At 40.5% G+C, this 13,268-nt stretch overlaps 1 protein-coding gene across 1 annotated transcript in view; it reads right to left on the bottom strand.

Moving 5' to 3' along the window:
• ampd2b (adenosine monophosphate deaminase 2b) overlaps window positions 1-10,005 on the bottom strand; it is a 67,713-nt gene extending 57,708 nt beyond the window's left edge. The window contains exon 1 of the mRNA XM_061987722.1: window positions 9,765-10,005. Coding sequence (XP_061843706.1) covers window positions 9,765-9,855 — 91 coding nt within the window. The 5' untranslated portion in view covers window positions 9,856-10,005. The remainder of the gene's footprint in view (window positions 1-9,764) is intronic.
• Between the last annotated feature and the right edge of the window lie 3,263 nt (window positions 10,006-13,268).

The raw sequence follows: 13,268 nt of genomic DNA, 5'->3' as shown, positions 1-13,268 counted from the left end.
TAATCAGTAACACACTACACCGTCATGATTTGAAACCCTGCAGCCCACGCAATGTCCCCCTTGCTCAAGCTAGCGCATGTCAAGGCCCGTTTGAAGTTTGCCAATGACCATATGGATGATCCAGAGAAGGACTGGGAGAAGGTCATGTGGTCAAATGAGACGAAAATAGAGCTTTTTGGTCTAAACTCCACCCACAGTGTTTGGAGGAAGAAGAAGGATGAGTACAATTCCAAGAACACCATCCCAACTGTGAAGCACGGATGTGGCAACATACTTTTTTGGGGACTGGACGATTGCATCGTATTGTGGGGAGGATGCATGGTGTGTGCCATGTATCGCGAGATCTTGGCCAACAATCTTCCCTCAGTAAGGGAGTTGAAGATGGGTCAGGGAAGGGTCTTCCAGCATGACAACTACCCAAAACACACAGCCAGGGCAACTAAGGAGTGGCTCCGTAAGGATCATCTCAAGGTCCTGGAGTGACCTAGCCAGTCTCCAGACCTGAACCCAATTGAACATCAGAGAGCTGAAGCTCCGTTTTGCCCTGTGACAGCCCCAAAACCAGAAGGATCTGGAGAAGATCTGTATGGAGGAGTGGGCCAAAATCCCTGTTGCAGTGTGTCAAGCTGGTCAAGAACTAAAGGAAACGTCTAATTTCTGTGATAACAACAATGGTTTCTGTACCAAATATTAAGTTCTTGAAGTATCAAATACTACTGTCATGCAATAAAAGGCTGATTAATGACTTAACATTCATGCAATGTGATTTTCTGGTTCTTGTTTTACATTCAGTCACTCACAGTTGAAGAGTACCTATGATAAAGATTACTCTCTCCAACATGCTTTGTAAGTGCGAAAACTTGCAAAATCAGCAGTATATCAAATACTTGTTCCCCTGACGGATATGTGGACAGTCAAAAATTAAAAACATTGGTTTTGGGTATCACAGCCTTAACTGGGATTATTGCACTGATGAAAAATGACCATTTAGTCAACAACATATTACTTATGTTTAAACTACAATATTGCGGTCATCTGTCCATATTTTCAAATGATACGTCTATATCTCTCCAAATATTTTTTTAATTCTTAATTATAAATTTTGCTATTTGTAGATAGACTATGACATCTTTCCATCCATCCATCCATCCATCCATCTTCTTCCGCTTATCCAAGGTCGGGTCGCGGGGGCAGCAGCTTAAGCAGGGAAGCCCAGACTTCCCTCTCCCCAGCCACTTCGTCCAGCTCTTCCCGGGGGATCCCGAGGCGTTCCCAGGCCAGCCGGGAGACATAGTCTTCCCAACGTGTCCTGGGTCTTCCCCGTGGCCTCCTACCGGTCGGACGTGCCCTAAACACCTCCCGAGGGAGGCGATCGGGTGGCATCCTGACCAGATGCCCGAACCACCTCATCTGGCTCCTCTCGATGTGGAGGAGCAGCGGCTTTACTTTGAGCTCCCCGCGGATGACAGAGCTTCTCACCCTATCTCTAAGGGAGAGCCCTGCCACCCGGCGGAGGAAACTCATTTCTGCCGCTTGTACCCGTGATCTTGTCCTTTCGGTCATAACCCAAGGCTCATGACCATAGGTGAGGATGGGAACGTAGATCGACCGGTAAATTGAGAGCTTTGCCCTCCGGCTCAGCTCCTTCTTCACCACAATGGATTGATACAGCGTCCGCATTACTGAAGATGCCGCACCGATCCGCCTGTCGATCTCACGATCCACTCTTCCCTCACTCGTGAACAAGACTCCGAGGTACTTGAACTCCTCCACTTGGGGCAGGGTCTCCTCCCCAACCCGGAGATGGCACTCCACCCTTTTCCGGGCGAGAACCATGGACTCGGACTTGGAGGTGCATCCCAGTCGCTTCACACTCGGCTGCGAACCGATCCAGCGAGAGCTGAAGATCCTGGCCAGATGAAGCCATCAGGACCACATCATCTGCAAAAAGCAGAGACCTAATCTTGCAGCCACCAAACCGGATCCCCTCAACGCCTTGACTGCGCCTAGAAATTCTGTCCATAAAAGTTATGAACAGAATCGGTGACAAAGGGCAGCCTTGGCGGAGTCCAACCCTCACTGGAAACGTGTCCGACTTACTGCCGGCAATGCGGACCAAGCTCTGACACTGATCATACAGGGAGCGGACCGCCAAAATCAGACAGTCCGATACCCCATACTCTCTGAGCACTCCCCACAGGACTTCCCGAGGGACACGGTCGAATGCCTTCTCCAAGTCCACAAAGCACATGTAGACTGGTTGGGCAAACTCCCATGCACCCTCAAGGACCCTGCCGAGAGTATAAAGCTGGTCTACAGTTCCACGACCAGGACGAAAACCACACTGTTCCTCCTGAATCCGAGGTTCGACTATCCGGCGTAGCCTCCTCTCCAGTACACCTGAATAGACCTTACCGGGAAGGCTGAGGAGTGTGATCCCACGATAGTTAGAACACACCCTCCGGTTCCCCTTCTTAAAGAGAGGAACCACCACCCCGGTCTGCCAATCCAGAGGTACCGCCCCCGATGTATGACATCTTTATCAATCTTTATCCTAGAAACTAAATTTTAGTTTACGTGTTGCTGGGCAGAATATTTGGAACACACTAATAATTTCTCCATAAGACAGTGAAATGTAGTCATATGCGAGTCACGCTGACTAGGCTGGTTCATTGGCATCAGCATCAATTAATGACTCAATAAATCAATATACTCAAAACATAAGTTTTGTTAATCATAGAATAACAGAAATTCCCTGATTGTTTTATTGTGGCCAGTCACGTGTTTCCTCTTGTTGCTTGGCAGAGTTCACAGGGCTAAACTATAATTTGCTTGATATGCCAATAAAAATGTGTCATAAAGTATGTTAAAATCCACTCACCCATCCATCTATCTGAAATGCTGGGATTCTGTACTGGGGTTTTTCACATGTGTCACCTGTTGCTGGGCAGAGTAAACAGGGCACAACTCTAATTGCCCCATGTACCAATGAAAATTTGTCATATGCTGGCCACGCCCACCAAAATGTCAAAAAGTATCTGCCAAAACTCATAGCATTGTCATAAATGTTAACTTTAAACATGATACCTCTATTTCATTGCGAATTACCGCAAAACAGCATTAAGTGGAAATCTTTGTAAAATACGTACAGTTTAAATGTTGCCTGTCTTATAAATAAAAGAAGATCACTTTGCCTTTCTTTATGTCAAAGTATAACTCTCATAATGATGAAAGTTGGAGACAGAGTAGCTCTTATTTTGGGGGACGGTGTGGCACGGTTGGGTGAGGGGCCGTGCCAGTAACCTGAGGGTTCCAGGTTCGATCCCCAGCTTCTACCAACCTTGTCACGTCCGTTGTGTCCTTGAGCAAGACACTTCACCCTTGCTCCTGATGGGTCGTGGTTAGCGCCTTGCATGGCAGCTCCCCCCATCAGTGTGTGTGTGTGTGTGTGTATGTGAATGGGTGAATGTGGAAATAGTGTCAAAGCCCTTTGAGTACCTTGAAAGTAGAAAAGCGCTATACAAGTATAACACATTTATTTTGTTTTGTGGTCAGTCACATGTTTTTGTGTATATTTGTTGCTGGGCAGACTTCCTGGGGCACAAACATACTTGCCCTCAAGTAGAGATGTCTGATATTGGCTTTTTGCCGATATCCGATATTCCGATATTGTCCAACTCTTTAATTACCGATACAGATATCAACCGATACCGATATCAACCGATATATGCAGTTGTGGAATTAACACATTATTATGCCTAATTTGGACAACAAGGTATGGTGAAGATAAGGAACTTTTTTTTAAATTTCATAAAATAAGATAAATAAATGAAAAACATTTTCTTGAATAAAAAATAAAAACAATATAAAAACAGTTACATAGAAACTAGTAATTAATGAAAATGAGTCAAATTAACTGTTAAAGGTTAGTACTATTAGTGGACTAGCAGCACGCACAATCATGTGTGCTTACGGACTGTGTCCCTTGCAGACTGTATTGATATATATTGATATATAATGTAGGAACCAGAATATTAATAACAGAAAGAAACAACCCTTTAGTGTGAATGAGTGTAAATGGGGGAGGGAGTTTTTTTGGGTTGGTGCACTAATTGTAAGTGTATCTTGTGTTTTTTATGTTGATTTAATACCAAAAAAAAAGGATTAAAAAAAACAAAACAAAAAACGATACCGATAATAAAAAAACGATACCGTTAATTTCCGATATTACATTTTAGCGTATTTATCGACCAATTATATCGGCAGGCCGATATTTTTCGGACATCCCTACCCTCAAGTTCTATCTTATTTGGCTTTGAACATGTAAATAAACATGGCACATGTTAGTCAAGCAGCAACTATACAGCAAACAAACATATAAAAGTCATAAATCATTATGTTTGGTGAAGGCTTTTATTTCCTATTCAGCCCGACCACTCTCATATGAGCCAATTGAAGCAGTTGAACAAAGTGGAACAGAGCACTCACACGGAGGAGGCAAACTGTTGAGTGGGTGGCTTACCAAATTTGACAACTACCTTTTTTCCACAGCAAAAGTACTAAATATCGCACCCCCACTGCCCCCAAACCACCTGCTGCCGCGCTGCGCGCACAAAGCCTGGTAATTATGAGCTATAAATGTGGACACTGCTTTGCTTCAACTCCCCGCACAGGCCGTGTGACTGACACGATCACATGATTCTAAAAACACAGGTTGGCCGTGTCCTTTAATTACAGATTCACCGCGCTATATGGAATTAGAAAACAATACAAAAAAAAACCCATAACAACTACAATCCTAAACATTCAAGTATCCCAATCTGAATTGCTGCTGCATTACATATAGCTTATTTACTTTGACTATATAAAGTGACTTTGAAGAGGCTAAAAATGTGTCATTTAAATGTCATCTTTGCCTAATCAGATGGGACAACCGGGATCGTTATCTCCGCACAGACATGCAGAATCAAACCTTTAAAATAGTAGTGTGAAGTGAATTGATTAACTCACATTATGTTTTGCACATGGTGAATGTTTATATTCATCTGGCCACACAACAATGGTCGTTTAAGACCCCCCCCCCTCCATCGAAACGCGACCTAATACGCATGCGTGGAAAATGCGCACGTCATAGTCACCTCCAGTGTTGCTTCAATTTAAGTTCTTAACTTAAATTGAACTTATCTGAACAATATCCAGTGTTGTGGTTAGAGATGTCCGATAATATCGGCCGGCCAATATTATCGGCCGATAAATGCGTTAAAATGTAATATCGGAAATTATCGGTATCGGTTTTTTATTATCAGTATCGTTTTTTTTTTTTTTTTTTTTTTTTTTTTTTTTTTTTTTTTTTATTAAATCAACTTATAAAACACAAGATACACTTACAATTAATGCACCAACCTAAAAAACCTTCCTCCCCCATTTACACTCATTGACAATCATTCACCCAAAAGGGTTGTTTCTTTCTGTTATTAATATTCTGGTTCCTACATTATATATCAATATATATCAATACAGTCTGCAAGGGATACAGTCCGTAAGCACACATGATTGTGCGTGCTGCTGGTCCACTAATAGTACTAACCTTTAACAGTTAATTTGACTCATTATCATTAATTACAACTTTCTATGTAACTGTTTTTATATTGTTTTACTTTCTTTTTTATTCATGAAAATGTTTTTCATTTATTTATCTTGTTTTATTTTTATTTTATTTTTGTAAAGTACCTTATCTTCACCATACCTGGTTGTCCAAATTAGGCATAATAATGTATTAATTCCACGACTGTATATATCGGTTGATATCGGTATCGGTAATTAAAGAGTTGGACAATATCGGAATATCGGATATCGGCAAAAAGCCATTATCGGACATCCCGAGTTGTGGTATTTCAATTAACTGGAATCCAGTGTGCTGTGGGGCTCTATTGTAGTGAATCACACCTGAGCCATCATAATTTAATCAAATCTTTAATGGACATGTGAAAGTAAACAATGTGATAAAGAGCATGTCACATCAATCAATCAATCTAGGTGTGGAGGGGGGCGTGGCCTGCGGGCTTACCGTGGAACAGGGTGTGCAAGGACCGGCCTCGAAGACAGAGACAGGTGAGTAGATTGCCCAGGTGGGCCTTGTTATCACCTGTCGCCTTTAATATTAGCCAGAGAGAGAGAGAGACACGGACTCAGAAAATACATTTTGCTCGAAGGCAAAAGCCTTGCACTATTTATGCAAATAAAACAGTGTTGTACCCTGAAACCCGGGCTCTCGTGGCAGTGTGTGGTGGTCCGAGGAACCCGCTGGAGGGCAACCTCCACACTAGGGATCTAGATATCTGGTCAGGACACTCACTCTTTTGCCTTCATCTTCATTGTCCATTCCTTTTTGGTGACTTTATATACTCTGGACCAAACGTTGAGTCCACGACATACATGGCAGACAATAACTGATACAGTCTGCTTTGCCAGTCCAAATGCATTCGATGTTTTCCGTAGTCTTCCCTCGCCGGCCAGGTAATACAAAGCACGTGCTACCTTTTTTTTTTTTTTTATCACATCCACAGGAGCCCGCATTCTCGTTGTCTCTCCTTCCACGCCTTAATTTTCCCAGGTCTGCACTAGCATGTACTGTATTAGTATAATCATACTATCATATAACGGGGCAAACACTAACATGTAGTGTATTTATATAATCATACGAATAACAACATCCTGCAGGTAAAAGCGGCATGAAGAAGTATGCCTTTAGGGTGGTGTTCACGCTTCAAAGGAACTCTGGTACATTTGCTCTGCTCGAACGGCTTCTTTGGTCAAATGGCAACTCCATCATTCAAACCCGGGTGGGCACCAATCAAGTGGACCGCAGCTTTGGTCCACCTGCATGTGAACTCTGGTGCAGTTTGGCATCATAATTCAAATGACAGCAAACAGCAAAAGAAAAGACAAATAAGTGTGTGTGTGTGTGTGTGTGTGTGTGTGTGTGTGTGTGTGTGTGTGTGTGTGTGTGTGTGTGTGTGTGTGTGTGTGAAAAAGTTAGGACATAAATCAAGGTCCCAATACGGAAAACCATTGCATCTAATAGAGAATGTCTCATTTGCACCCCTGGTGGTGAAATCTATCAAAATGAGAGTGGACCCAAAAAGGAGGGATTTTTCAAATTGACTGTGTGTCGCTTTTAAAAGTGCTCCCCCTCTGATCAACATATGAAATAACAAGTGTGTGCAAAAATTTGAAGTGCTCCCCATCTGGCCAACATATGTAATAACAAGTGTGTGTAAGAAATTGAAATGCAACCCCTTTGGCCAACATATTAAATAACAAGTGTGTGTAAGAAAATGATATGCGCCCCCTTTGGCCAACATTTGTAATAACGTGTGTGTAAAAATTTGAAGTGGTCCCCATCTGGCCAACTTATGTAATAACAAGTGTGTGTAAGAAAACGATATGTGCCCCCTTTTGGCCAAAATTAATTAAAAAACTGAAATAAATATGTATATAGAGACATACTGTAATAACTTGAAGTAAATAATGAAGATTAAAAACCAATTACAAACAAACCCCCCCCCCCCTCCTGCTTTTTTTATGTTTGCATAGTATGTATATATTATTAATGTTGTACATACAAATCTTTATATATCTACAAAGGGTGGTCTTAAAGAGGTAGACATTTTTCAGAGATCTCAAGAAGGTAACAAATACAAGAATGTGTGTGTGTGTGTGTGTGTGTGCCCGTGAAGTGAAGTGAAATATATTTATATAGCGCTTTTCTCTAGTGACTCAAAGCGCTTTACATAGTGAAACCCAATATCTAGGTTACATGTAAACCAGTGTGGGTGGCACTGGGAGCAGGTGGGTAAAGTGTCTTCTTGCCCAAGGACACAACAGCAGTGACTAGGATGGCGGAAGCGGGGATCGAACCTGCAACCCTCAAGTTGCTGGCACGGTCGCTCTACCAACCGAGCTATACCGCCCCACACTTGCGTGTGTGCAAGTGTGACAAAAGCATTCTTTAATACAGTGACTCAACTTAAGAATACACCAATTTAAGAGTTGTTTTTAAAGTTAGAGCTATCCATTAATTGTTATGTTTTAAGTTGAAAGGCAACGTGTAGCAAATGTCACAACGAACCAATTTGAGCGTTTCACTTCTAGTCTGCGCCACACTGAAGCAGAATTAATCCTAGCCCAGCCAAGGATGTTAAAATGATATTTAAATGGCGGACATTTATCCATGAACATATGTTAAAGATGCTGATGGTGTGTTTGACAGAGAAGCAGCCGGAAGAAGATATTGTAGAAGTGCGCTCTTCAAGGTAAATATTGCACATAATTAGTACATTACTGTAGTTGTTAGTAGTACATTCTATAGTATTTTTTTACATATAATATTTTATCAAGGAGTTAGTTTTTAAATAATTTTAATCAATCAATCAATCAATCAATCAAAGAAAATTTATTTATATAGCCCTTAATCACAAGTGTCTCAAAGGGCTGCACAAGCCACAACGACATCCTCGGCTCAGATCCCACACCAGCATACTTGCCAACCCTCCCGAATTTTCCGGGAGACTCCCGAAATACAGCGCCTCACACGAAAACCTCCCGGGACAAATATTCTCCCGAAAATCTTCCGATTTTCAGCCAGAGCTGGAAGCCACGCCCCCTCCAGCTCCATGCGGACCCGAGTGAGGACAGCCTTTTTTCAGACGGGAGGACAACAGGGTGACAAGAACTAAATCATCCAGACTAGAGATAAATTGTATTATTATGTTTATCTTACCTAAAAATAAATATATTTATTAATTCAAAAAATAAATCAATCAATCAATTTTTACTATATTTTGCTAAAAACATAAAAATTTATTGTATTTTTATTTGTATTTTTTCTGACTCCTTATTACATCCAGCCATAGAATTATACCGGTACATTAAAATAAATATAATTGAAATAATTAATTTTAAATTATCATAATAATTCATTTAAAATGACCATATTTAATTATCAAAATAATTGCTTGTTTATCAACAACTTTAGCATTTTATTCATTACATTTTGAAGCTCTCAGAAGCCAAGTTATGTTATATTCATGTTATATTTATGCAAGTTTGAAGTATCAATTATCTAAACACAGTTTTGTTTGCATATTTTCAGGATGTAGATATATATATATATATATATATATATATATATATATATATATATATATATATATATATATATATATATATATATATATATGTATGAAATACTTGACTTAACCACGCCCCCAACCACGCTCCGCCCCACCCCCGACAACGCCCCCACACCCCACACCCCCACCTCCTGAAATCGGAGGTCTCAAGGTTGGCAAGTATGCACACCAGGGCAAGAAAAAGACAATTCATTTCAATGGGAGACGTTGATTTAAGATACAAGTGTTTCGAGTTAAGAGCTCCGTCACAGAACCAATTAGTCTCATAAGTTGAGGCCCTAGCTTTTTGTGAAATCTAAGACAAGATCCAAGTTGGCGTCATACGTATGCACGCTGCGCCGTGCTAAGAAATAGCATCGGCAAAGTTTAGAACGAAAATAAACACCAGCTGCAGTCTCATTGGCCTGAAGCTGCACTACATGTCAGAATGCCCATCACAGAACAGCCAATCAACAGGTTGGCATTGCCTCAAATATTCAACGGTGCTTTATCGTCACGCTGCCTCAACCGCACAACAAACTAACTAATGCATCCCCAACACACTCCATCAAACCCACGTCTGCCACTCACCTGTGCTGGGTGTGTACTGCAGGCTTCCCCGCTTCCTGAAGGGGGAGAGGGGCTTGCCTTTGGTGGCCCCAGAAGGCACGTTGGAGGCCATGATGCCAGCCCCTGTGCTTCAGCCGGTGTGAGAGGGGGGGAAAAGGGAGAAGCGAATGAGTCAGAGCTGCGGAGCTTGTCAGCACCGATGGAGAGAGAGCGAGAAGAGGAAAGGAGCGAGATGCTGCACAGATGCTGAGTGCTCGGGGGCTTCGGTTGCAGTCAGCTCTAGTGTGCATGTGTGTGTGTGTGTGTGTGTACGTGCCTGGGAGTAGGGATTTCCAAAGTGGTTGGTGGAGAGCATCCCTCTGCAGAGAAACTAGTCCCGCCCTCTTGGAAGACTTTGGGGTTGGAGCTGCAGCATTGATGGAGGCTGCGGGTGTAGCAGAGGGGGCGTGGTTATCGTCTCCCCCCCGGCACAAACACACACAAACACAAACATGCACTCACACAAATGGAGAATACAAATGAGCCACAAACTCAGCACCGCACTTCTCCTAGTGGTGCTGTTGCCGTGGCAACCAAACGTGTGCGTGCGTGTGCGTGTGCGTGTGTGTGTGTGTGTGTGTGTGTGTGTGACTTTTTGTATTTTTACCTTTCTTGAGACATCAACCAGGAAAAGTAGCTTCCATATGAGGACCGGTGAACAAGTTAGGACCGAAATCATGGTCCCAATACGGAAAAACCGTTGCATCTAATGGAGAGCCAAATACTAGAGTCCGTGAACATTGCTCCAAAGTCAGGAATTTTTGTTGATTTAATGTGCATGCAAAATTAAACATTGACACATGCAAAGACAGCAGTATACTGTATGATAAAACAAGATGGCAGTTAAAGAAGGACTTCTCTATTCATCCCCGAAAAAACCTGCCAGGTGAACAGCTGATTGTACGACTTCCGGTGCTGAATGTAAGACAACCTGCGTCCCGTATGTGACCATAGGATGAACAAACACACTATGGTACTAAGACTACAGTGGCCATTAACAGTTAGCCTCTACAGCTGGGTTGCCCAAAGTGTACCGTGACTCGTTTGTCATCGGCCTTAAGCATATTACAAAAAAACAAAAAATAGAGATCTCATTTTTACCCCTGGTGGTGAAATCTATCAAAATTAGGGTGGTCCCAAAAAGGAGGGATTTTTCTAATTGACTGTGTGTCGGTTTTAAAAGTGCTCCCTCTCTGGTCAACATATGAAATAACAAGTGTGTGTAAACATTTGAAGGGCTCCACCTCTGGCCAACATATGTAATAACAAGTGTGTGTAAATATTTGAAGGGCTCCACCTCTGGCCAACATATGTAATAACAAGTGTGTGTAAGAAATTGAAATGCGCCCCCTTTGGCCAACATTTATTTTTCCCCCCCCCAAAAAATATGTGTATGTAGAGACATACTGTAATAAGTAAATAATGAAGATTAAAAACCTATTACAGACAAAAAATTCTAAATTTTTTTTTACTAAAAGCTTATCTTTTTTATATTTGCATAGTATGTATTTATTATCTGCGATGAGGTGGCGACTTATCCAGGGTGTACCCCGCCTTCCGCCCGAATGCAGCTGAGATAGGCTCCAAAAGGGACAAGCGGTAGGAAATGGATGGATGGATGTATTTATTATTAATGTTGTAAATACAAATCTTTATATATCTGGTCCTAAAGAGAGAGGCATTTTTTGGAGGTCTCAAGAAGGTAAGAAATAAAATAATGTGTGTGTGTGTGTGTGTGTGTGTGTGTGTGTGTGTGTCCATGTCTGGACTTTTTTGTATTTTAGGGAGCATGAAGAAGTGTTAATTTTGCCAACACTCTAATTAATTTTCAGCAAGATGTACGTCACACAATCATGCTCTAGAAACACATCATATTAATGTCTCTATTAAATTTTATGAGAAATATATGTCATAAATGTCTGCATCATGACAAACACTTTCAAATGAACTCAATATAAAACTGGACATAAGTGATTTATACTTGGCTAAAATTCCACATGGTTATAATCCATAATCAACAACAGAATGTACAACAATTATTCTCAACAAAAGAGAAGAAATACAACCTTAGAGGAAAATCCAATGTAAAACATTTGTATGCCTGTACAACACTTAAAACCTTTAGCACATCCGTATGTGGAATTCAATTATGGAATGGATTAACCAAAGGAATCCAACAAAGCACCAATATGATTCAGACTGTTCAAACTACAAGTGTTCACAAAGTACACAGAACAATAATTATGATGAAAATCTTGAACCCTTTTTTTTGTTTAGAAAAAGATTATTTATGTATTCAATAATTGTTTACTTACTAAGGTATATTATTTATTATTATTTATTCACTGTTCTGTTACAGACAACAAGAAAATGGGATAAAATGGCTATGGTATGAAAATGGGTAGGATTAAATAAGATGAGCTTCTTCCTACTCCTTTTCGGACGTGCTGTAATGAAACAACTGGAAATGTGTGATGCATTACATTGTATCGTAAGCATTTTTGAAATAAACTGAAACTGAACTGAACAATGACAATCAAATTATTTGATAAATATATCTATGAAAACTTTTTAATTTTTTAAAATTTTTATTCTTACTCATATAGGATTGATTAATTTGGGCTAATTTTTTATTGATTCCATTTTATTTGTTTTTTATTGTGGTTTATTTTACATATTTTGCAAGCAGCAGTGCACCCACCTACCTGGAAGTCTCTCCAGAGAGTGGTGAGGACGGCGGAAAAGATCATCAGGACTCCTCTTCCTCCTATCCAGGAGATCGCAAAAAGCCGCTGCCTGACCAGGGCTCAGAAAATCTGCAAAGACTCCTCCCATCCCCACCAAGGACTGTTTTCCCTACTGGACTCTAGAAAGAGGTTCCGAAGCAGAACCTCCAGGTTCTGTAACAGCTTCTTCCCTAAGGCTGTAAGACTCTTGAACGCATCATAATTAAATTAAATTATCCCCTCAACTCCCCCCAAAATGGATTAACTTGCTGGAATAAAAAAGACAATATAACATACATCCATAAACGTGGACGCATGTGAAAAAGTGCAATATGTTTATCTGTACAGTAATCTATTTATTTATTTATACATATTTATATATATTTATTTATTTTATATATATATTTTAAATTATTTATATATATATTTATTATTTATATATCCACCTTATTGCTTTTTTATTCTGCACTACCATGAGCTTATGTAACGAAATTTCGTTCTTATCTGTGCTGTAAAGTTCAAATTTGAATGACAATAAAAAGGAAGTCTAAGTCTAAGTCTCTAAGTCTAACACATTGCAATTGTAAATAACTAAATAAATGCTATGTATGCATATATAAACTCTACATCTACAATACTAAGAATAATATATATGCAGATATAAACAACATCAGTTATAATTGTAAGTAGAAAACAAATATACATGTATGAATAAATACTCCATACCTCACCCGCAACAATAAATATCAGCAGCAGCATG

The sequence above is a fragment of the Nerophis lumbriciformis genome, linkage group LG01 (assembly GCF_033978685.3).
Source record: "Nerophis lumbriciformis linkage group LG01, RoL_Nlum_v2.1, whole genome shotgun sequence".
NCBI lineage: Eukaryota > Metazoa > Chordata > Actinopteri > Syngnathiformes > Syngnathidae > Nerophis > Nerophis lumbriciformis.
This window is presented reverse-complemented; position numbering and strand designations above follow the sequence as displayed.